The sequence below is a fragment of the Symsagittifera roscoffensis genome, chromosome 1, assembly GCF_963678635.1.
Source record: "Symsagittifera roscoffensis chromosome 1, txSymRosc1.1, whole genome shotgun sequence".
Taxonomy (NCBI): Eukaryota; Metazoa; Xenacoelomorpha; order Acoela; family Convolutidae; genus Symsagittifera; species Symsagittifera roscoffensis.
Window position 1 is genome coordinate 92,224,048 of NC_087062.1, and position 25,455 is coordinate 92,249,502.

Below are 25,455 nucleotides of genomic sequence, written 5' to 3' on the forward strand. Positions count from 1 at the left end.
CCTTCCCCCTTCATTACTTTTACAGCATCGATTTTTTTCTGACTGGCTGACTGAAATTTTATTTATTTTCCCAGAAACTTCTTGGGCTTCAAGATATATAAACATTGAGGGTGAAGCGCGCACCGAAAAAAAACAATCAATTTTTTGGTCAAAAAACTCCATAATGTCTACAAAGTTGAAAACCGTTCAAAAATTTGCCTTCGGCGTGAAAAAAAAACTTAACAAAACGGTGTCTTCAATGGGTTTTGGTTCAGTTGGGTAAGTCTATGTGGTCTTTTGGTCTGCCTAAAGAAGTCGAACAAACCTCCACTTCTTTTAAGAAAATTTTAGATCAGCACCTGCCTTTTATTGTATTCCTTTAAAAATATATATATTTTTTTACACACCTCTACCTCTACTTCTTATGATTAAGGTGCTGAGTGTTCGGCTTTTTTTCAGATTTGTGAGCGGAGCATCTCCAAAAAACAACATCGCTCTTCTGAAGCTAACCTACCCAATCGGAGGAAAATACCGAGTGATCCCGTTATGTTCGGAAGTGGCCGAGACAGACACACTTCTAGGGTCGTGTGGTATTGGCACTATGGACACAAAATTACCCTCTGCTTACCCTCAGTTGTTGAAGGAAGCCTACTTCACAGAGGACAAAAGGTCATCTATGAAGCACTGTAGAGAAGATTTAATCTGCGTCAACTCCGTTTTCTACGAAAGGTGGGAAAATATGACAAGAAATTCTGGTAGATTTAGCTTTTCTCGACGTTTTCAAAAGTTCTTCTTATTGAGCGGCTTTCGTCTCAATTTCTGGTTGCTATTGTCATGCAAATGTTTGGGCTGTATCGCAAGTGGTGCGAAGCTTTGCTTCTTCTCTTGTAAAAAAATTCTTCTGTTTCCCAAAGTTTCCTTTAGAAATAATTTTTATATGAGAGCCCATGTTTTTCACCAATTTTTTAACACAACAATAATTTCGTTAGAGCAAAAAAATCATTTCTTCAATTATGATATTTTTTGGTGAAAAATGATGGGGAAAGGCCTAGGAACAGCAGATATGCGCGCTAAGGTTAACTCCATTCATTTCAAATAATGCCAAGAATAGGCGGTAAAATAGCGCAGAATTCTCCTGCCAGAGTTGTTAAAAATCATAGAAAAAAATCGGGTCAATTTTTTTTCTATTGAGTATTGCTTGTCTTGCCCTACTGGAGGCTTCCCAGCTATGCGGCATAATGAAGTGAAAGACATAACAGCAGAATTGTTGACAAAAGTTGGCGCTAATTTTGAAGTCGAATCGCAATTAGAGCGTTTATTTGGCGAGTTTTTGGCTTTGAGAACATCAATAAGTGGCGACGGAGGGTGTCTTCATATTTCAGCCACCGGAATCGAGGAGACAGATTTGAGAAGCCATACTTCGATGCAAGAGTAATGAATCCTTTCGCCAAATCAAATTCTGGTACTATGCCAAGTGTGTACAGGAATCACGAAGGAGAAAAAAGGACCTGCAATGGGTAACAAATCAGAGGCGTTGATCATTGTTCTTTCACATCTCTTGTTTTTTCGCGCACGGGTGGCATGGACAAATTTGCTACAATGTTTTACAAAAAAAAGCTTGCTTCGATGATCAGTGAGAAGAAGAAAATAACTTCGTATAGCCAAGGGTTTTTTGATGTATTCGATGTCGTTTTGGATTTTAACTTCTTAGATCTTCGATCATGTGTGTTCCTGGGTCGCGTTTTTCATATCGGAGACCGACGCATGACTGTGTTGAGCAAAAAAATCTTGAAGAGCGCTCAATGGACATCAGTTAACCAGCATAGATGTTTTTTTTTCATGATTTTTGTTTTTTTTTTGTAATTTTTTCGAGTCTGAAAAGTTTCTTTCCAGATGACTGGAAAAATAACTGAGTGTACTAACATTATTTGGGGATGTTGAACTAAGCGACTTCTTAATTGAAAGATCTAACCTGAAATTTTTGTCTTAGCTATGTTCAGTCTTTGCGCGTCCCATTTTGCGTTTTTTCGCGACCCTTGTTGCGACTTTGCGATACCCATGGTGCTAATTTATGCGACTCAAGGATTTTGGTAGCAGAAAGTCCATTTCGGCGACCCGTTTCGGTCGCAACATGAGTCGCAGACCTCATCCCGGGAACGCCAGTTCCCCCTCGCTGAATCTGCTAAAAATTCTTAGAGTTTAAATGTCTCAGTCAATCGGGACTTAAATGTCTCTGTGTCTCTGTTTTAGCTGAAAACATTCGAGTGGAGGTGGGCGATTTCACCAGAACACACTCAGTGAAAGACCTCTATTACGTGGAGAGGAAATTTGCACCGATAGGGTAAGGGATTATTCACTAGTTTCAAAACTGGGTTCTTTTCCAGTTTCCAAGCCCAATCGTTAAATTGAGACAACAATTTGTATGCAATAACACTTGTTCATATCAATTCATTTGTTCACACTGAAATGTTTTGTCATTCCGACCACTTCACGTAGTGGAAGTAAGAAACTATGGCGTAGGTTTTTCTCTGTCCAATTTTGCCAACTCAAAAAAAGCTAGGGGTTCATGTGCGGAATCATTTTTGAAGCCCTTCCAGCCGTAAATTGAATTCCCAAAAAACTAGATATTCGGAAGCGTTTTAATGCCTTTTAAATTGAGAAAAGTTTTGGAAAAAGTTACAAAGAAAATTTTTTGAAAATAAAAGAAAGTTTAAAAAATCAGAAACCTGAACAACTCCAGCACTTTCCTGAAATTGGTTTGCAAATCGGAAAAGGTACCTAGGTGGTGCTGTTTTGCGATTTTACGACCTATGGTCTTTGGAGAATTTTCTTCAAGACGCCTTTTGATGGAAGACTGCGCACTGAATAAATGAAGAAAGAATTTTTCTGGCAGAAGCCGTCAAAAAACTTACTGAAGCAGCATTGTCAGCACAATTTTTCTTGCAGCGCAGAAAATTTTCGTGAAAGTGGTCACTGAGAGGAGCTCATAAATTTCATTCGATCGACTGAAAATACGACAACTACAAACCATCCCCCCTGCGCTCGCAAAAGTTCTAAATCCACTATGACTTATCGGATTAAAACTTATGCATACCATGTTAAATCAATGTTTTAAGTTGATTTACATTATTTAAAATTATGTAGGATTATGCATTTGGCATGGTATCAAACGTTATAGCAACTGAGCTTGATATAAGCAACTGATTAACTCACCCCTTCCCTTCCCCTTCATTACTTTTTAGAGCATCCATTTTTTATTGACTGACTGACTGGCTATTCTATTTATTTTCCCAAAAATTTCTTGGGCTAAGACAAATTAACATTGAGGGTGAAGCGCACACCAAAAAAAAACAATTTTTTGGTCGAAAAACTCCATAATGTCTACGAAGTTCAAAACCGTTCAAAAATTTGCCTTCGGCGTTAAAAAAAACTTAACAAAATGGTGTCTTCAATGCGTTTTGGTTCAGTTGGGTAAGTCTATGTGGTCATGTGCTCTGCCTAAAGAAGTCGAACAATCCTCCACCTCTTTTAAGAAAATCTTAGATCAGCACCTGCCTTTTATTGCATTCCTTTAAAAATATATATATTTTTTTACACACCTCTACCTCTACTTCTTATGATTAAGGTGCTGAGTGTTCGGCTTTTTTTCAGATTTGTGAGCGGAGCATCTCCCAAAAACAACATCGCTCTTCTAAAGCTAACCTACCCAATCGGAGGAAAATACCGAGTGATCCCGTTATGTTCGGAAGTGGCCGAGACAGACACACTTCTAGGGTCGTGTGGTATGGGCACTATGGACACAAAATTACCCTCTGCTTACCCTCAGTTATTGAAGGAAGCCTACTTCACAGAGGACAAAAGGTCACCTATGAAGCACTGTAGAGAAGACTTAATCTGCGTCAGCTCCGTTTTTTACGAAAGGTGGGAAAATCCTATAGCTATATGATAAGAAATTCTGGTAGATCTAGCTTTTCTCGACGTTTTCAAAAGTTCTTCACATTGAGCGGCTTTCGTCTCAATTTCTGGCTGCTATTGTCATGCAAATGTTTGGGCTATATCGCAAGTGGTGCGAAGCTTTGCTTCTTCTCGTGTTAAAAAATTCTTCCGTTTCCCAAAGTTTCCTTTAAAAATAATTTTTATATGAGAGCCCATGTTTTTCACCCATTTTCTAATACAACAATAATTTCGTTCAATAATTGATTTTTTAGGTGAAAATGATGAAAAGCGCATATCAGCTGTTTCTAGAACTTCCCGTATCATTAGGGCAAAAAAAATCATTCCTTCAATAATTGTTTTTTTTGGTGAAAAATGATGGGGAAAGTCCTAGGAACAGCAGATATGTGCGCTAAGGTTAACTCCATCCATTTTAGGCAATATCGAGAATAGCTGGTAAAATAGCGCAAAATGCTCCTACCAGAGTTGTTGAAAAAAAACAGAAAAAATCATTTAAAAAAATTGAGTCATTTTTCTTGTTTTTGTTTTCAATTGTTTTACAGAAACTGTTTTCTTCGTTTTCAAGGTAAACAGACCTGTTGCCAATAAAACCTCCATTTGGATTTTATCTGCTTGTTTCCTTATTTGGGTATTTCATTTGAAGTTTTCAGTATCTAGACCCCCCCCCCCCCCCCACCTATAAAAAACTCTACAATCTAAATCTGCAACCAGAGCTCTTTTTTCTGCTTAGCAACATGTGTTTTGGAGACTCAGGAGGACCCATCTACACCATGTTCTGCGGTACTCGAGTACCCCAGTGTCTGTACGGGATATACAGTCACACGACCAAGCTACCCGTCACCCCCTTCGAACACTGCACCGCCAATAGTTTCTTCACAAGTGTCCCCTACTTCGAATCCTGGATCAAGAAGAACATCGAACTATTCTGACCTCCTACCCTTCTTGCAGACAAGCTCACAGATAGACGCTAGAAAGTCACTTTCGATCGGATTTGGATTGAAAAAAGTCGCAATTTAATTGAAGTTCAAATAAAATTACATAAACTTAGCAATATCTAATAAAAATGAGAACGCAGTTTTAATTAATGGTCAAGTTTTTTTGGCTAGAATGAATTATATATACATGATAGATACATCTAATTTATGTTATTTCTTTTTTCTTACCTCATTTTTTTTTAAATTTAAATAAATATTTGTTTTTTTATCTCATTTTTTTCAACTCAACAAACGAGATACTGCTGTATAACCGTCGCTAAGATATTTCTTTAAAAGCAAAATAAACAAGACTGCTCGTATCAGGGCGAAGCCCTGATTGTTCCGGCTGCTTTTTAAGGTCTATGGAGCAGTAATAACATGGTAAATTTGAATCTAATAAAATAAAAATAATTTTTTTTTAATATTGAGATTTGTTTGGCAAAAACATCCTTCACACGTCATGTTAAGTACAAAGTGGTAGATTTTGCTCCTATTAACAAATCAATTATGGCAAATAAGCTTCCTTCAACCAATTTTGACCAAGTTCTGAGACGGATTAAATCTCCGCTTACGTTAATATGGCAAACTTTAAACCCCATAACTTAAAAAAATGATCACAGGTGATATATTTCTTTTTCAAATTTAAGCTCAGGTCAACATTAGTTTTTGAATGATATAAAAAAGATCCATGCTGTTTCCAAATCATGAAAAACCATCTCATGATACAACCAATTGCTTTTTTGCACAAATTCCCTTGTCCAAACAAAACAATTCGAATAATTGAAAAAAGTGTCAGTTTTCTAGATATGATAAATGCAAAGGTTGCATTGAACTGAAAGGTCCGAGAGCAAAGCAGCTCCAAGATGAAAAGGAATCAATCTTTCAGATTCCAACACAAACATCAATCGTTCAGTCATTGTAAATAGGGGTCAAATACTACCTCGCTAATAAAAATTTTTCTCGAGAACGAATGGCTGTTGTTTTTCTATCTAATGCTTTGAAATAATTCTCTTAATCGATCTCTGTTACAAACGCCCGGTCATTTTTATGGGTGAATCAGATCTGAGTTAGTTTTTGGACTAATTTAGAATACACATATTTGATTTGGGTGTGCAAGATACAAATATCCCTTCTGCAATGAGACCTTTTGGTGCTATTGCAACCTTTGTTTCTCGCAGATAATCACTTCAGGGCATTCGCGAAAATTTTAGCTGACTTGGGGACAAGCACATTTGGATATGAACTCATTGGGGATCTCGATGTCTTCTTTTAAAAGCTGAACCACTAGTGCTCAAAACAAATGTCAACTATTTTACCTGACCGTGTTTCTCATAGCTAAGTTTTGATTAGAGATCCCGCGTTCGCTAATGTGCAATGGCTTTTCTTGAAATAATTGGTTGACATGCAGAAATTGTGGATTTTGTCGTGGTCCAGCTTCTTTGGTTTATTGTGGGGGCAATTGTGGTCCTGTTTTTTTGTTTTGTTCCAGTTTGATCCAACTCTAGTTTCGGCCAAATTTTATTTAATAAAATTAGCAAATAGGCTACAAGGGTAGCTGGTGGCTGTGAAAGTTCAGGAGGCCCCATCTACACCATGTTCTGCGGTACTCAAGTACCCCAGTGTCTCTACGGGGTATACAGTCACACGACCAAGTTACCCGTCACCCCAATCGAACACTGCACCGCCAATAGTTTCTTCACAAGTGTCCCCTACTTCGAATCCTGGATCAAGAAGAACATCGAACTATTCTGACCTCCTACCCTTCTTGTAGACAAGCTCACAGATAGACGCTAGAAAGTCACTTTCGATCGGATTTGGATTGAAAAAAGTCGCAATTTAATTGAAGTTCAAATAAAATTACATAAACTTAGCAATATCTAATAAAAATGAGAACGCAGTTTTAATTAATGGTCAAGTTTTTTTTGGCTAGAATGAATTATATATACATGATAGATACATCTAATTTATGTTATTTCTTTTTTCTTACCTCATTTTTTTTTAAATTTAAATAAATATTTGTTGAGTCGCCATTTTTTTCAATTCAACAAACGAGATACTGCTGTATAACCGTCGCTAAGATATTTCTTTAAAAGCAAAATAAACAAGACTGCTCGTATCAGGGCGAAGCCCTGATTGTTCCGGCTGCTTTTTAAGGTCCATGGAGCAGTAATAACATGGTAAATTTGAATCTAATAAAATAAAAATAATTTTTTTTTTAATATTGAGATTTGTTTTGCAAAAACATCCTTCAAACGTCATATTAAGTACAAAGTGGTAGATTTTGCTCCTATTAACAAATCAATTATGGCAAATAAGCTTCCTTCAACCAATTTTGACCAAGTTCTGAGACGGATTAAATCTCCGCTTACGTTAATATGGCAAACTTTAAACCCCATAACTAAAAAAAATGATCACAGGTGATATATTTCTTTTTCAAATTTAAGCTCAGGTCAACATTAGTTTTTGAATGATATAAAAAAGATCCATGCTGTTTCCAAATCATGAAAAACCATCTCATGATACAACCAATTGCTTTTTTGCACAAATTCCCTTGTCCAAACAAAACAATTCGAATAATTGAAAAAAGTGTCAGTTTTCTAGATATGATAAATGCAAAGGTTGCATTGAACTGAAAGGTCCGAGAGCCAAGATGAAAAGGAATCAATCTTTCAGATTCCAACACAAACATCAATCGTTCAGTCATTGTAAATAGGGGTCAAATACTACCTCGCTAATAAAAATTTTTCTCGAGAACGAATGGCTGTTGTTTTTCTATCTAATGCTTTGAAATAATTCTCTTAATCGATCTCTGTTACAAACGCCCGGTCATTTTTATGGGTAAATCAGATCTGAGTTAGTTTTTGTACTAATTAAGAATACACATATTTGATTTGGGTGTGCAAGATACAAATATACCTTCTGCAATGAGACCTTTTGGTGCTATTGCAACCTTTGTTTCTCGAAGATAATCACTTCAGGGCATTCGCAAAAACTTTAGCTGCCTTGGGGACAAGCACATTTGGATATGAACTCATTGGGGATCTCGATGTCTTCTTTTTAAAAGCTGAACCACTAGTGCTCAAAACAATTATGTCAATTATTTTACCTGACCGTTTCTCATAGCTAAGTTTTGATAAGAAATCCCGCGTTCGCTAATGTGCAATGGCTTTTTTTGAAATAATTGGTTGACATGCAGAAATTGTGGATTTTGTCGTGGTCCAGCTTCTTTGATTAATTGTGGGGCAATTGTGGTCCAGTTTTTTTGTTTTGTTCCAGTTTGATCCAATTCTAGTTTCGGCCAAATTTTATTTACAAAAATTAGCAAATAGGCTACAAGGGTAGCTGGTGGCTGTGAAAATTGCACAGAAAGTTCCGACCATAGCCTCATAAAAATATATGAAAACGCTTTTTCATGTTTTTTCTTAAACTATTTTTTTTGCGAGTCGCTTGATAAAAAGGTCTGACGAAAAAAAAAGCATATGGGGCAATTTTTTGATAAAATTTCAATGGCGTATAAATAAAGGCCGAAAAGTGTTAATATGATATAACACTCCGCCTTTTACGATGATTTTTTACGAATAATTACAATGAATCGCTCGAAACCAGGCCAAAAATCAAAAATTTCGAACTGGTTTTTGTCGACACTGGAGAAAATTTTCAAAATTTTCAATGGTCAGAACAAAAACGTACACGCACTAAAATTCCATGAAAAAAAACTAATTGTTCAGTCAAAATTCGGCCCTCAAAATAGTAGTGTTTGCCAAAAAGTTTTATTATCATTTTAAAGAGAACCTTTGTGTTCAAAATCAAAAAAGGAACTAATTGTTTTTTTTCTAACCATGGCTAATAACTATCTTAAAAAGATTTTCATATTCAAAAATTTTGCCTCATGATTGATTATAATTAGATTTTGGGACCGCGCAATTGATTCTAATCCATTATATTCTATTAGTTTTGAAGAAACAAATCAATTATCATCCATTCAAAATCCTTCAAAATGCTTTATAGTAGAGTATAATCTATATATTTTTCCCTTTTATGCAAAAATAGTAATTTCTAAACTTACTCACGTTTTCTTTTTGGTTGCAGAATGATATCCATCGAACTTTTAACAATCAACATTAACATTTTCACCCTACCACCCCATTCCCTCACTTGTACCCTGCTACCTTACCCCACATCTACCCCTCTTCACGCTTGCCCCTTCCACGCTTGTCCCTTCTACGCTTACCCCCAAGTTTTGGGGAGTTGACTTGTATGTATGGAGGGTGGTGGCTTGAATGTCTGTCTCTACTAAAAACAACTTTAGTCATATTACGAATTTGTACGTAAAACATTTGGGTTTTTTTGAATGGCGTTTCAGCAGTTGCACTCAGACGGTAAACAGGTGAGTGTTATCAAGAAATTGAGTTTTTTTGTGGTTCGAGTAATCTAAAAATTTTAAATGGAGGGCATAACAATCTAGATGCAGATGACCGTCGAGACTGCGCGCTGGGATTTGCCTTTCTCCGAATCGAAGTTACAATTGGCAGCGATTGGAAAGAGGCGTGAAAGAAATCAACTGAAAAATACTGAATAAAAATGAGGACACAAAATCACTGAAACAGCATTTGGTGGACGCTGCTTTGTTTACTTTTTTAGTTTTTCCTTTTGAGAGGAGACATTTGAAATGTTATGTAAAAGAGACAAAAATCCAGTTTGTTACAAAATTTGACCCCAATAAAACCTTCTTTTTCAATTTTGGACAACAATTGAAAGCTAAAAATTTCGAAGCAAAGAGCCCAAGTAGCTGGTTTTGCAATCTTGGGCAGGGTACTTCTAGCCAATCAATTGAAAAATCATTCAAACCTCTCAAGATATGCGCAAAATATGTTTAAAACAAGCTCTCTTTTTCTCTGCAAACATTTTCATCAATTACTAGTTAAAACAATTAATCTTGTTTTTCAGCACCAGAAATAGCGCATATCATGGTTTATTTTAAATCGTTTAATTACAGTTGAAGATTGATCGGGAAAGTTGAAAAAATAACTCGATTATACATACGCAGGAACATATTTAGAGGAGCGCTATAATAACTGTAATAGATTAATTCCAAGTGAATTCATTACAAGAACAGACTTACAAATCAAGAATTCTTTTACAAAAACTTCACTTGAGAGAGCGCCATAAAACTATACATTAAGACTGAAAATGAAAATTGTTGAAAATTTCTTTTTGAAATAAATTGGGATTGTGCATGAACCCTTGAAAGGGGTGGTTTTTCCAACTTTGGACAAATATGCATCGTTTTTTTTCTATTTTAAGCGTTGAACGAATCAGAAAACGCAAAAATTATTGAAAAAATTAAATTTCAATAGACAAAACAAAGATAAACTAATTGTATAATGGAATTGTTTGCTCTACTTTTTTCTTCCGCACTTTTCCATCATTTTCAGTGTTCACTCTTCGTCTCGGACGATAGGAACCCCGTCGAGTTTCTTCAGTTTGCCCAGCATCTTCGCAACCTTGAAACATTAAAAAAATGAACTTGGCGGACTAAGTATTAAGATGAAATCTTAAAAATAACAATCTAAAAACAATTTTGTTTTTATAAAACTACTACTAGCATATAACTTCGGTTGGGTGAAATAATCTACGAATTTTTCGTGGTTGTTAAAAATAATAAATAGACGGCAAATATTTAAAAAAACTACATGAAACAAGAATGAGTAGTTTAGAGTAGCTGCAGTATTAACCCAGCCGAAAATACTGATACATAATAATTATCTAACAATTATGTAACAGCTCCGGAAATGAAGCATATTTTGACTTTGCTCGTTTTCGGTTCGCTTTTACCTCGACGGGTTCAATTTCACACAAACTTAGGCGGGGTAAAAAAATTTAGCAAAAAATTCTAGTCACAGAGACGTTTGAAAACGGACCATATGGTCTGATGACATTCTCAGGGTTGAGACTGGTTTATTAAATAGTACTTTTTATTGTAAGCCTCTGAAAACAGTTTATTATGATTATTATGATTATGATTATGGTTATTATGGTTATGATTGTTATTATTATCATTATTACTATTATTAATACCTTGTCTCTGTATGTCTCGGCAGCACTCGCCTCCTCCTCCAGAGGGTTGCCGACGAAGTTGAGGTCGACGAGGTTGGGGCAGTCCTTGAGTTTGCTGAACTCGTCCCAGGACTTGACGAGGTTATTGGTGATGAACAGGATCACCAGTTTCTTCAGCACCCCGATGCCCTTCAGTTTCTCAATCAAGTTGTACGAGATCCACAGCTGCTCTAAAACAAACAAACCAAGTGCTCATACTCTTCTAATAATTCTAGTAAGTAGATTAGTTTAGATCGAAATAACCAAAGTTTGCAAAATCGTATGCGTCAATTTACCGAAAGACATCTCAAAAAATAAATCAAAACGTAAATCATAGGAGATTGTCAAAAAGTTACGATTACGAAGTTTGATAATCCTGGCAAAAGTGGAAAAATTTATGTTAACCGTCCGGAAAAATCCAAAAATTCTTGAACCACAGAAGCTGTTAAAAAAATTTTAAAGATAACTTTGCAAAGAAATTTTCAATTGAAGGTCAATTTTACCTAAGGTGTCGGCGACTGCCTCCAAACCAGTGAGGGCTTTGATGTTGTTTCTGCCTAGCGAGAGAATCTTGAGGTTCTTCAGTCCGTTCAGATTGGCAATCTTCTCAATGCAATTGGTGGACAGCTGCAGATGCTCACACGAAGTCAGCGTTGACAGAGAAGCGTCCATTTTCTCCAGCATCAGTGCGTACAATTGCACCTATACACAGAAACATAGTGACTGCATGAAAAGATGAACTTATTTATGTTGTTTTTTTACCCATGCAAAATTTAAAAAAAAACACAAAAACACATCACATAGAATCGAGTGATGAAAAATTATTTGAAACATCTTAATCAAGACTCAAAAAGTACAAAATATGGCCAACAAAAAACACAGTTTTTAGGGTTTCAAGGGATAGAGCATTTCATCTGCTTTTGAAAACTATTATTATTCCTGCAAGTTTTTTCATAACTAAAAAGGTTTTCATAACTAAAACCATTTATAGCTATAAAGGCTTAAAAAGATTTTCATAAGTTGCTGAAATGAATTTCAAACAGTTGCAAACAAGAATATAGGAGATCTACATAATTAATCTTCGGCTTTCAGTGAAACTGTACATGCCGTGCAATAAAATAGCAAGTAATGAAAACAATTGAGAGGTCATTAATTACTGGCTACTTGGGAGTTTTCAAATGCCTACATTAATGAAATGCACCTAAAAACCATTGGAATTTCGCGTTCGAGGATCAACATATTCTATACTAAAAAAACCAATGTCAATACCGGTTTGTTGAAAGTCAAAAATTGGCTGGAGAAAAAGTTACCCAGGCTGAACTATTCCGTCAACTCTCCGAAAACTTGCAGTTTTTAAACAGTCACTAAAGTGCAAAAATTGACTGATCAATTAAAACTTTCAATGTGCACCGCTTACCTAAAGAAAAATATAGTACTACTTGCTTTTTTATTCATCTTTTAGTTCAAAAAGTATATTGATTTTTTTTCAAATCTAGGACGGATACGTTATAAATCTGGCATCTTATGAGAAAAACTTCAGGTTGCGCTAAAACTGAAGCTTTATTCGATGAATTTTTGAATTTATTTCCGAGAAACAAGTATAGCTGATGGTTGTGCAAGTAGCAAATGTTCTGACGACATTCATGAAAATAGTGTATGATTTTTTTTCTAATTAGTGCCTCTTATTGTGCATGCGAGAACTATAAGAATGCGTAGAAGAAAAGTGAAATGAACACATTTGCTAACATTTGTTTCAAAGAAATGAATAACAAACAAAACGTGAAAAAATCGGGAACATTGTACTGATTTTTTTCAAAATTTTCTTTGATTTTTTAAAACTTTCAAATGGCCGTGGAAGCGCTAAATGACACTGCCAAAACTAGTTTCCATGGAATGAAACTGTTTTTTTTTCATTATTTGCGAGAAAACGTTTCATTTATGACGTAATTGCTTGCAATACTTGCTATCATATAAAAGTGAACCATTGAAAGCTTCGACTGTCCTTTATATAGTTTGAAACAGTTTTATGTCAAGAAATCGTGAAAATTTTTTTGTTTCTTTCTGTTTTCCACGCAAAATAAGCTACCACAAATAATCTTCGAAGACAGTTGACTGGTATATTAGTTTAAAACCCTTTCAGTGGGATTTGAATGACACTTAACATCTTCCAAAAAAAAGTCTCTCTGTATCAAGTAGAAATTATTTAAAATTTTTGATTTTTAATTCTATTTGAAGCGAAAAACGCAATCGAGTAAAGTTCGTTACACAGAATTTAACATTTAAAAAAACACATTTAGGCTAAAAGACTTGATTTTACCATCAAGAAAACTAGTTTTGAATTTTTCTTTCAGCGTTTATTTGACCATAAAGATCTTTAAAAAAGAATAAAACTATTAAAGAAAAAATGGAAACAATTTTTAAAAGTTTTAAACTTTCTTTTCAATTTTTTGTTTGGTATTCATTTTTTGAGACAAATTTTGTCGAACATACCTAATTCAATAAATTTCTACGCGATCGTCTAGTTTTCGAATCACTTAACCCACTAAAACGACGCTAATTTGAAGAAAAATTTTTTAAAAATCTATTTTTTTTCATGAATGTTCATGGTCGGAATATACTGTGCTACTTGCACAGCAACCGGCTATCCTTCTTTTTAATACATCAGTCGGACCAACTAGCGTGCCAACCTTTCAAAAAGTGTGAATTAATTCAAAGAAAAAATCAAACCGAGAATTTATACATTTCTTACTTTCTTTGAAAAACAGAACAAAATAAAAAACACGTCAAAGATGTCCAGGCAAGCTATAGAACTTGGCGTGCTAGTTTTGAATCTCACTTGCTTACTGAAAATTTTCTAATAATTGCAAACATGGTTTTTACTGATTTTCAAAACCCAGCCAAAAAGAAAACAGAAAACTCAATTACGAAACTATATAATAGTAAACAATGAAAGGATGTATATTAGAGGAAACACAACAATTACAAAAAAACTTGATAGGTTGCGTTTAGTGTTCTACTGCAGCTTGATTGAACAAGACCAGTTTTTCACGACTTTTTAATCCTTTAGTTTTTGTTTTATTCAACACCAACCTTTTTCATTTCGCTCGCTTTCTCTCCAGTTTTCTTCTCCAAGTTCTGAATCCCCTCTTTGAGTGACTTCGGAAAACTCATCTTCGTTCAAAAATTGTTTTTCTAGAGAAAAATATTTGTTGACTCTTGAATAAAAAAAGTGGCTTCAGATTATAAAACCAGTATAGTTTAACTTGTATGAGTAAAAGACAAGCAAATATAACTGCACGTGTATTTAATAACTTTAGCTTTTTCTTCGCTAACTTAAATTATACCATGGTATACAAAACATATGCATAACATAAGCATACCGTACATTTTTATGCAGGTATTTAGTTTTTTAAAGGATTATATTTTCTCGCTTTATTGTCTGATGCAGCTGCTTAGAGATATTTTTAATCTGAATCTGATAGCTCAATTAAGTCATTCAATTTTCCTCATTAACGTTTAGTTTTCGGGCTGTAATTAAACAGCTTAGGAAAATAAAGTGCTTATATTTTAGAAACATGTGTTTCACTTTTTCAATGACATCGGCTCTGTAAAAAGATCTTCTGTTTTCATCATCAGCACAACACATAAATTGCTTAAAAACGCACGTGATGTTTTTTTGACGAGGAGAAAATAATACTTCTTTTCTATATCATATACATTAATAGTTAAACACATCAAATTTATTTGTCTCTTATACCTTTGTAAACGTATTTGAATTATTTTGGTATATTACAATTCCAATGTTTTGAGTGCAATAACTCATTTGTTATATATCTTCTATCGATTATTTTAAACAAGCTGGAAGTGAGTTTCAGAGACTTATCTGGAGTATTTTGAAAAGATATTTTGCAGTTTGTAGTCTTTCACTTAACTTTTAAAGAAGACTGCATTTCTGCGAAAGAAAAAAACTCGGGTTTTCTGCATTTCCCAGAAGAATCAGCTGTTATTTGAAGGTGTGAACAGGTGTGAACAAAGGTGTGAATAAAGTAGGCGTGAACAAAAAGTATTTCCATACAGCATGGTGGAGATGAAGAATGATCAGATGGGCGCTGAGGCCAACGAGGCCTTCGACGCAGCCAACGCAGAACACCCCTACCTCAAAATAATCCTCCTAGGCGACAGTGCTGTTGGCAAGTCAAAGTGAGTTAGCTGAAACCAAATGCCAATTAAGTTTCCAGTTACCTAACAAAACAGTTTTGACAAACTGGATCGCAAAATTTTTATAGCAAAAGCTTTTAAAAACTCAAGTTTTCTTTTTATTTTCATCCACTTGAAATACTTCAAGTAGATTTGAACTGGTCTTGTGGGACCACACTTCTAAACGAGCTTTTGAATAAGACTCATCAGCAATGGCGTGATCATACTTTTTGACGAGAACCAATAAACTTTCTCGCTAACTCCAATAATTGTTCTCAATGCTGATTAAATAAAAAGCAAACTTAGGAAAAAAGTGTCCACGAGTTCAACAAGACATGACAGGTTACAATTTCCCAAAAAAATTGCGTTTCACAGTTTATATTTGGCTCTTTCCACTTGCTTCCTAGATAAGAAAAAACATTTGCAATTTACTTTAAATTTTGGGCTTTTATAGTTCCCTGTTTTTTTTCCATCAACCACATTTCAAATTTTTAATTCTTCTTGTTGTATAACGTGTTATTATGGCTGAATGCGTGAAGTTACGATGTAAGGTATGGCGAAAAAATGGCTCTTTGCCAGTTTCACACCCCCCTCGTAAAGTCAAAAATAAAGCTGTTCAAAATAAAGCTGTCATTTTGCATGTTATAAATGTTGTAAAATTTTGTTCCCCTGTTCACGCTGACCCGTTTTAAAGCACACTATAACAAGAAAAGTCATTTTAAATAGACTTTCAAATATTGAATTTCAGAAAAAAATCAAAGGGGGGTACGTTCCACCTGCTTTTTAAGGTTTATCGAGCAGTGTTTGCTTAAAAAAATGACAAAGAGGTCAAAAAAATTGAAAAATTTTAGAAAATGATTTTTTTATAATCATTCTTTTACACGCTATGTAAAGTACAAAGTAATAAGTTTTGCAAATAGCAAAGTATTAAATACACCAAATGTTAAGCCTCAATTCAATTAAAACAATTTCTAAGACAAATTGCTTTCCGTTACGCTTTAGTTGCACAAAACAACGCGCATAAATTATTCCAAATTGGCCAAATTGGCAATATTAAAACACTCAAAACTTTCGCAAAAAATTATCACACGTGATTTATTTTTTTAGAAAATTGGAGCGCAAGGCAGCTTTACCTTTCATATGTATTTCAAAACTTCCGTCGGAAATGTATAGTTAAAAGTTCGAGTTTTATGAGGAGAAAAATCCTCCTGAGCATAAATATTCCATCCTTTTCTTCGAAAATCGTAACTATGAAAAATAGAAATACTGAAAGGTTAACGAAAATGGCTCTTCTTCACTCCCCTTACCCACATTTGAGTTTCAGCTTTGAAAAATTTTGCTATGGCTGTCCTATTGTGGGAAACTGGAAAAGAGCCGGCAAAACCTTCAGAATTTTGCCTTGATACGTGCAATTCTGTTGTTTTACGTTTAATTAAGGCTAAACGGCGAGCAGAAGTTTCGGCCAAAAAAAACTCAACTCATGAAATTCGGACTCATCAGCCAAAAGCCTCAGACAAGTCAGTCGGAGACATCTGAGCCTGTGGGCATGCTACAAGCGAGTCACCGCTTTGCAGCCAAACCGGCTCTAAGTTTCGTATAGAGACCTAACCTCTGTTTGCGAGCTGGCAACACGTTGAAGCGACTGCAGTGGTCAATATCAGATACTTCAATGAGAAATTCTATTTTTTTTCTAAGTTTCATCATTATTACCTGTACACTTTTGGTTGAATTGTCTGAATTGCCTTCTTGCTATTTTTTTTGGCCGAATTGTCTGGACGCGAGCTAAGCATCTAAGGTTACGATTAAGGGTACCTCAAACAAACTTCTTCACTAACTCTACCTTTTTAACCATGCCAAACTTCATTGTACTATGAAAGTATTAAAGCAAATTTTCAGTATCAGAAATAAAAAAAACAGTCAAATTTTGTTTAAATATTCGCTCAATTGAACAAAATTGTGTTCATGTTTATCATTTCAATCACCATGTTAAATTGGAAGAACGTTAACTAGTTTCTTCAAATTTGCCACTCAAGTTTGTAGAAGAGGGGAAAAATCCTTGTGTCTGTAACTTTTTTCAACCGTTTTTCCCACCTCGGTGAAAATAGACTTAAAGTTGAAACGCTGGAAAACGTTAAACATAAGTAAACAGCAATTTTTGTCCAAGCAGGTACGGATTGAAGGGCGGCTTCTTTTTGGGATCTTGTTACCACTCTAAAGGTCCTTCCTTCGTACTATAAAACGGCATTCAGTTTAAGCCGAACTACTCCAAAGCTTAGGTTAAATGTTCGATTGAAGCACATATTATCAGTAAAAAATTGGCAAAATTGTTGTTGTCAGATGAAGACTCGATCGCTCTTTCTGCTTTCTAATTCATTCCAATCAGACGCTATATCTATTACTCAGTAGTGCTCAGATTGTTCCACCTCTTATTTCACCTGAATTTATAATTTTTTCAATTTGTAATATTCATTTCCGAATGGCACAGAACAGAACATTGAACGCACTTAATGTTTTTGGGGGACCAGCCTTTTAACATTAGAGTCGATTAGCATGCCCGTGTAAAATAATGTATTAGAAAAATTCACTACTTCACTTTTTGTCTACTCAAGTTGGCAGTTTTTAATAAGGCGAATTTTCAATAAGGCGGAGTTGAACAAGTACTTTTCAAAACTATTTGAAACTTTAGACTATTTTGTTTTTTGTTTGTAGGTATTTCTAGTTAAGGCAATTATCGCATGCTAATAGACACTCAAGCTAATCGCTACACTCATGTTTATTGTTTTGGTTAATACAAATGCAGTCATTTTGCTACAAGGCCGAAATGTGAGCAGATGTGAATATGGCAAATTGAAGCAAAAAGATCAAGATTTTGAAATATTGATTTGTGGGCAAAATAAGTAAAAAGACCCTAGTTTGCTTCTAGAAAATTGTTAATTGTAGATATCCAGAACTGAAATATCAGTCATTTTCAGCTCGGCTATTTTTACTTTTGCGCTTTTCTTATGCTAATAGACATTTCAATGTTCTTTCAACGATTTCAATGTTCTTTTTCGAAAAACGATTTCAATTTTCAAAACTTGGCCGGATCGATAACTACTGTTGCCACAAACTTCCAACTATCTTCGGCTTATGAAAAATTGGGCACAGTATTTTGACCCATCAAATTTTGCATTCTTTTCGCAATTTGCTGTTTTTTTATTTTAATCAGAACATTTTTTTCTTTCCGAATCGTTTTTACAGTTTATCTTGAATCACAGCTTAAATACAACAGACTGTACATTGTCGTATGTTTCTCGTAATTACCCAAAATGCGGAAGAGAACTAAGCATCCGTATCTGAATTTCCTCGCTAGCCTTTTCAACATTGTTTTTTCTAACCTCAGAAAATGCCTCAAACTTTTTTGCTTCAGGTTGTTTGAGAGATTTCACCTTGACGACTAGTGAGTAATTTTATCTTATACAATAAATAGTTCATCAAAAACTTTCAAATGTGAAAGGGAAAAATTATTATTTTTTATTTTTTAGCAAAGAGTATCAGTATTCTACATATGCCCTCACACTCTACAGACACAAGGCCGTGCTGGACGGCGAGGAGAGGCTTATCCGTAAGTCGAGTTCAGAAGTTCACATATTTCAATTTCCACTTAACCAAAATGAAAAAACTGCATATGTATATTTCCTTTTTGTTGAATGAAATCATGCTTTCAACTGATTTTAACAAAATTTTAACAACTTTTTACCAAGTATTCAAATTATTGAAATGATTTTAGAAAGTTACCTTCGAAATCACAGCTTTTTCGAAAATTTTAACATTGGTAATTTAAATTTGGCGTAAATTAAAAACTGCGGATTCAACCTTCAATCATTCAATGCGTGTGTTGTTTATAGACTTCTGGGACACTGCAGGCCAAGAGAGATTCAACAGCATGCACTCATCCTACTACTTCCAAGCACACGCCTGCATTATGGTAATACGAACACTCTTATACATTCACCATACTTACACATGCTAGATTGAGTAAAATGGAACTATGCCCATTTGATGAACATATGGTATCCTATACTCCTTAACCCAATGTTATTTAACTCCCTTATTTTGGACCTCCTTTTTATCACACCGTAACAAGGAACCCCCACTATAATTTCACCCTATTACCCACGAATTTTATTTCAAGAGCGAATTTTAACTCTTTCACGTAATTTGTCACGTTACCAATTTCTGTCGGCATACGCTGAAAAAAAATTTACTGCAGACATTTTTTGGTCAAGAATCAAAAGATCTCGTTTGTTAAAAACTGCACTTATAGCAAAAACTCTGGAAAACTTGACCGCTGTGCAAAAACTCTTAGCAAAAAACATAGTGCTTTAAGAGAGCTCAGTAAAGGGTTTTTTTGAAGACGTAGAAAAAGTCAATAATATTGATTTTTTCTTGACACTAGCAAAGCGAGAAAAGATACGCCCCTGTTTAACTTTCCGAAGATGCAAGAATGCAAGCTAATAATTTAAGGTGTTTACGGCATCTGACCTTTAGAGCATGGGTTATGCGCAGTAGGATCTTTTTCGACAGTTGCAAATCAGCAGCTTTTTCGATTTGCAACTGCGGATGATTATAAGAATGATTATAAAGTATGATTTAAACTTCAAATCATACTTTGTTTTGATTTTGCTTGTAGGTGTTTGATGTGCTGCGAAAAGTGACTTACAAGAACCTGCAGATGTGGCACGACGAGCTACGCCAGTATAGACCAGAAATCCCAGTGCTGCTAGTCGCCAACAAAATAGACGGTAACATTTCATGCATCATCTTCTATCTTGTTAACGATTTCGCCCTGTGGTAACCCGCTAAGGCATCTGGTGCATTTTGCAAACATGAAGGGTAAATGACAACATATCCCTTACTTCAAGATCCTCATTGATAATATCCGACTCCCATATATACCTCTAGACTACATTCCTCGCCTCAAAAGATCATATGGTGTGCAAAGGGTTCCATATTTAAACAAAGAGAGTCAATTGCTATGCAAGTAGCACAGATTTTTTCGTCGACACGAATATTTATAACAAAAATAGAAATGAGAAAAAAGAAAATATTCGAAAAAAAATTCTAAAGTTTTCTGACTTTGATTTTCTTATTTAATGAGGAGACTAAATTATTTATTAAAATATAATAGAATGAAAAAAGATGATTTGAATTGGGTATGCAGTCTGAAATTTGCAGTCAGAAAAAAAAAATCATTTTTCTAGAAATCAGAAAAAATCGCATATTTTTAGACACAATTTTTTTGGTTATGCTTTAAAAATCTGAATCACTACTGAAAGGGCTTAATTGAAACGCTTGATCCCCTAAGTGCGCTCAGTCTCCGTAAACTTGCAATATAAAGTTTTACTCGTATTCTCGGTACCCGGTTCGAGGTGCTCTCTTTATTTTTCGACCGTCTCGACCAACATTTGGTATGTTTTGACAGTGCTCGACCAAAATCGGTAAGTTTTGATCGTTCTCGACCAAAACAAAATGCTCGACACAAACACGGTATGTTTCAAAGTGCTCGATCAAAAAAATGTGCTCGACCCAAGCACGATATGCTTCGAACGTGCCCGACCAAAAAAATGGGCTCTATCGTGTTCGACCCAAGGAAGATATGTTTCGACCGTGCTTGCCCGGCGACTTCGGATATGTTTGACTTCCAAGCAACATGAGTTATCCATATTTGAACGTTAAAGTTTATGCTTTTCGGGTAAAGTCTTATGTTGCTTTTTTATCAGAATGAAATTATTGGAATCATTTGCAATTTGACTTTTTTGTAGGGATGAACTAATTTCAAGTATTTTTGTTACCCTCATTTGGAAAATTGGTTTGAAATTTGGGTCCAAAGTGTGAAAAAAAAACCTGATATTTGAAAAAAAAAATTCTTTCGACTCCGAATTACCGCGGAACAATCGGTAATATTCCTCTGTAAAACCTCTGTCTCGACTGTCCTTTTTCGGTCGAGAAATTACATGTGCTTGACTTTGAAAGCCGAAACTTAAAGTGAGCACCTCGACCCGGGAGAATACAAACATTCATTGTCGTTAATCCAAAAACAAATCGAAATCTCATATAAACCGCATTCATAACATTAACTCATTCGACACCAATTCAAATGATAAATTGACGCAAGCTAGCCAAAACAAACGGCGATTGTCCGTGAGACAAATTGCTGTTTTCGACGGCCAGCCTTAAGCAAGGTTGAACCCAATTACAGCAAAAAAAAAACGGTTAAAAACGGTGAACTGGGGCACAAGTCCCTTGTTTTATGTTGTATGGTATAAAGATTGGTTCTAGGAGGGCTCGAACCCGCTCCAGGCCAACCTGAGCGCACTCTATATACTCTAGGCTACTGATCTTTTGTCAACGGATTTTTTTGCAATCATATTCAAATTAGTTCTTATGCATTATACTCTCGCTCACATTTGCTCTGCAACACCCTACGAGTTCCCCTAGAGGTACTCAAATCAGCTGGACAAAAACGTCTCGACGTCATAGTTTTTCCACACTGCGTGAAGTGGTCGGAACAATGACAAAAAAGGTTAAAATAAATTAAAACAAAAAAAATTAACTTATCAAAGGATTAACACACTATTGGTTAAAAAAATGATGTTCTAATCAAGGAAACAGTATAAAAATTGCTCAGTAAGCAAAAATTATTTCCTCAAACAATGGCACTAATTTTAAAACAAGGTTTTTGCATAAAAATGCTTCAATCATTAGCCATTAATAAATTTTTTGTGCATTTTCTTGAGTTCTTTCAAATTGAAGTTTTGTCATAAATTTCAGGAGTACAAGTTTTTTTTGTCTTTTTGTCTCTTTCCTAAGTAAACTAATTCAAAATTCAAATCAGAACACAGATAGCTGGTTACTGTGCGAGTAGCACATAAATGTTCCGACACATAATATTTTTAAACAGTTTAGAACTTCCGTCTGTATTCTTCAGGTGGTTATTAACGCTCTCTACTATTTTCATGCTGCTACGAGGTTTAAATTAGTTTGCAAACCTTAAATAAGGTAAAATCATGTCTCGGCAGAGTTTTACCCCTTTTGTATCTCAAATCTAATTTAACAAAAACATAAAAAACTGTCCGGTCTGGTTTTCCTTATCTTTGAAAAGTGACGTATGATAATTGCAAAAAAAGTTAATAACATTAGGATTAACCTGATGGCAAATTTTTATCTCCTTGGTTGACATGCAATCCTGTGGCACGGGACAACATAAAATCTTTTTCTGTAAATTTATAAACTAATTTTATGAGACACACATAAGTTGTCTGTACAGTCGTCCAAAGACAGGCCTTAAACCTTGTCAAAACTCGAAATACAGTAACCAAGTTGCTGTGAAATCCAAAAAAATACCTGGTAACGTAATTTTTTTTGGCACAGAAAATGTGGCGCGGAGTCCGCAACACTAAAAAAGATCAAAGACATATACCTAGAAATTGAAGTTGCACTTTGTTTTATCAATTTGTTTCTGGCCTCCACAAAATGGTATTCTTCCAATTCTTGGCCCAGTTATTTTTGGCACGAGAGTTTTGTCTTGTGACGTGAAATCTTTTGCCCTGGCACCTGAAATGAATCAATAAAAACCTGGAACAAGTGCACATATCTTCTAAATTTTTTGGCGAAAACCACAGAGACTGAAGTTATTGAATTTGTTATAGTGAACTGGTATTGGTTAATGGACATAATTAGTGCCAGTGAATTTAATTTTTCTATTACTGATGAATTGTGTTCTTTCTATTTGTTCAGCCAACCCTAAAGCGAGTCAGATGGAGTTCAAGATGGCGACCAAGTACAACATGAAGATGTACTACTGCTCGGCCTCAGACGGAACCAACGTGGTGAAGGTGTGAACAAATCTAGTCATTTGGCTTTTTTCCCTATACCAACAATTCTAGCATGAAGTTTCGAGGAATTATTTTGAGGGTTGGAAATTCAGATATGCGTGCACGGCTTTGATTGATTGTTGGTAAGCCGCAAAATCCAAAACAATAAAATTTTTAAAAATATTAATAACAATATTTCTGTCTGATGAAGTTTAAGAATATTTCTCTTCAAATTTGAATCAGTGCTAAAATGCAGATTTTTTTTTGGTTGCCTACATATAGGATTTTCGACATATATCGGATGTTAGCCCTAGACTTCAGTATATTATTTTTACCGTATTTATAATTATTGTTACTTAAAACTGAGGAAACCATGGAAAAAGTTTTCAAGCAGTTGTTTTAATTTTTGTGTTGTTCTTTGAGTTAGGTATTCAAAGACGCAATAGTGGCTGCTCATGAGTACAAGGGCAAGTCAACCGACTTCATGGACAACGTCATGGAGGAACTCCAGGTGAGGATCACTTGACCTCTTCATATGGTAAAAAATGACGTAAAATCTGATCACATTTTCGCCACGCTGCTTGTCGGACAACTTCTAGATTTTGCTTTAAAAATTTTGATTTTGTATTTATTTTTAAATATAGTTATACTAAAGTACTGAGTTGTAAAATATCTGATGATTTTGTTTTTGAAAAAAACTAAGACTCAAGAACGGAACATCGATAAAAAACCAGCATTGACATCGATAAAAAAGAAAAAGAATAAATTTACAAAAAAAAGAATATTTTTAAAATCGTAAACAGTTTTCTTTCTTTTTCATTGTTTATTTGGTCAATTTTCGTCTTTTTCAGATGATGGACGAAGACGCCGATCTCTAATGAAAGTCCAAAGGAGCTAATATCTGGAAAGTTAAAAGTCCTAGAAACCAACTGCACAACCTTGAACCTCTCCTCGAGTCTATGACGTTTAAGCCACATGTATTTTGCATGATGTCTGGAACCATTATCTACATTTACGGATAATAATTCTTAATTCTCAATCTAAATTGCAATATTGGCCCTAGTTCTAAATTTCTGTTTATCTCTTGTGTTTAATGTATTTGAATTAAACTTAATTTTGCTTCAAATCAATGAGTCGAGCATTAACTAAACATATATAACGAAACTTGTTGCTCGACATTGTGATGAGCTCAAAAATAGCCAATCGAAGATTAAAAAAGAGTAATGAACGCAAGTAAACAAAAATGTTGTTTTTCAGACTAATCGAATCAAACACGGATATTTAGAGCGGAGTTGTTGTAATTGAAGATAGGCTCAGAGCTTCATCTGATCCAGAATCAAAAAAGAGGGAAACCGCATCACTGTGTGTGGCCCTAAGCATTTCTGGCAAATCAAAGCCAAGTACATATGTAGATTCCTGCATTCTGTCCCGTGTTTCTCTATTCAAGATGTTGACGGTTCAATGACTGGTGGAATAACTTCGGAAAAAAATTGTAACAGGTTCTTTGTTGGTATAACTTTGCCAGGCAAGTTTCATCTGCAGGTAGAGCTCGTCTGCAAGAACTGCTTGAGTTTACAGAACTGTCCTGAAATTTTGTTTTTTCAATATCAACCGGATTGTTGAAATGATTATAATCAAATGCAATAGTGACTGTATCATAAAAATGTCTCTAGTTAATACCGTAGTTTTGAAGCTATGTCAGGTCTTGCATTCTTTGAGCATATGTAAAAAATGAAACATTGGTTATTGCTTGTCTAATATGTGCAAATAAAAAAGTCAATTTAATTCGTATGAGTTGATTGCATAGTTGTGCAGACTCATCTATTTGATCCGTGTTTCAACTTAACTTTCTGACGTAAATCTGACTTTTAATTACTGTGATACTTACTCAGATAGTTTTTTGGTTAGTTTTGTCTGGAACTGTAAAATCCTTGATAATTTTTGACAAAGGATGGTTTGTCCCGGGCATCATTTTGTGGAACACAAATCTCCAAAAAAAGATCTGGATGGGACGAGTCGCGGTGCCCTCACATATCAATTAACTATTAAAAAAGAGTTTTAATGAAACTCAAGGTCATTTTACAACAGCATTTTGAAACTGTTTTACTTCTGAAACTTTTATCCCGCACCGAGTTTTGGTGGATGATAATCGACGATTGACCAATTTTTGTTGTTTTGAACTATGATATTCATTCAAAAAAGATGCAATTTAAAAGGAATTTTAAGGTATCTTATATATTTTCTCTTGAAATTATACAGATAAAAAACGTATTTGGGTTTAAACGAATAAAACGAATAGCCCGTATTTGGGTTTCTAACGGAAAACAGATTTCCATGAGAATATAATGTGATATTATCGGACTAGGCATAATAGGGTTACATATTGATCATATTACGAC

At 34.9% G+C, this 25,455-nt stretch overlaps 3 protein-coding genes across 3 annotated transcripts; 2 read left to right on the plus strand and 1 right to left on the minus strand.

Annotated features, from left to right (window-relative positions):
- Nucleotides 1–238: 238 nt before the first annotated feature.
- Nucleotides 239–5,014, plus strand: LOC134840724 (uncharacterized). The gene is made up of 6 exons (XM_063856730.1): nt 239–258; nt 439–708; nt 1,362–1,453; nt 2,230–2,320; nt 3,631–3,900; nt 4,664–5,014. The coding sequence occupies exons 1-6, from the start codon at nt 239–241 to the stop codon at nt 4,860–4,862; spliced, it is 942 nt and encodes a 313-aa protein (XP_063712800.1). The 3' UTR covers nt 4,863–5,014.
- Nucleotides 5,015–10,238: 5,224 nt separating this feature from the next.
- Nucleotides 10,239–14,292, minus strand: LOC134852388 (dynein axonemal light chain 1-like). The gene is made up of 4 exons (XM_063868546.1): nt 14,094–14,292; nt 11,507–11,705; nt 10,986–11,194; nt 10,239–10,411 (listed from the first exon to the last, which is right to left on the minus strand). Exons 1-4 carry the CDS (start codon nt 14,172–14,174, stop codon nt 10,346–10,348), a joined length of 555 nt encoding a protein of 184 aa, XP_063724616.1. The 5' UTR covers nt 14,175–14,292; the 3' UTR covers nt 10,239–10,345.
- A 148-nt stretch (nt 14,293–14,440) lies between these two features.
- LOC134852372 (rab-like protein 2A) lies at nt 14,441–24,182 on the plus strand. The gene is made up of 8 exons (XM_063868545.1): nt 14,441–15,203; nt 18,610–18,639; nt 18,725–18,804; nt 19,088–19,167; nt 19,873–19,984; nt 22,980–23,077; nt 23,484–23,567; nt 23,908–24,182. Exons 1-8 carry the CDS (start codon nt 15,082–15,084, stop codon nt 23,932–23,934), a joined length of 633 nt encoding a protein of 210 aa, XP_063724615.1. The 5' UTR covers nt 14,441–15,081; the 3' UTR covers nt 23,935–24,182.
- Nucleotides 24,183–25,455: the final 1,273 nt, after the last annotated feature.

Bases quoted from the DNA above. Each gene is read 5' to 3' on its own strand.
- LOC134840724 (XM_063856730.1), top strand. From the start codon at position 239: ATGGGTTTTGGTTCAGTTGG. The intron at 709-1,361 runs GTGGGAAAATAT...TTCATATTTCAG, and splicing joins AACTCCGTTTTCTACGAAAG to CCACCGGAATCGAGGAGACA. The intron at 3,901-4,663 runs GTGGGAAAATCC...TTTTCTGCTTAG, and splicing joins AGCTCCGTTTTTTACGAAAG to CAACATGTGTTTTGGAGACT.
- LOC134852388 (XM_063868546.1), bottom strand. From the start codon at position 14,174: ATGAGTTTTCCGAAGTCACTCAAAGAGGGGATTCAGAACTTGGAGAAG. The intron at 11,195-11,506 runs GTAAAATTGACC...TGTTTGTTTTAG, and splicing joins GGCAGTCGCCGACACCTTAG to AGCAGCTGTGGATCTCGTAC. The intron at 10,412-10,985 runs GTATTAATAATA...TAATGTTTCAAG, and splicing joins CCGAGACATACAGAGACAAG to GTTGCGAAGATGCTGGGCAA.
- LOC134852372 (XM_063868545.1), top strand. From the start codon at position 15,082: ATGGTGGAGATGAAGAATGATCAGATGGGCGCTGAGGCCAACGAGGCC. The intron at 18,640-18,724 runs GTGAGTAATTTT...TTTATTTTTTAG, and splicing joins AGATTTCACCTTGACGACTA to CAAAGAGTATCAGTATTCTA. The intron at 19,168-19,872 runs GTAATACGAACA...TTTTGCTTGTAG, and splicing joins AAGCACACGCCTGCATTATG to GTGTTTGATGTGCTGCGAAA.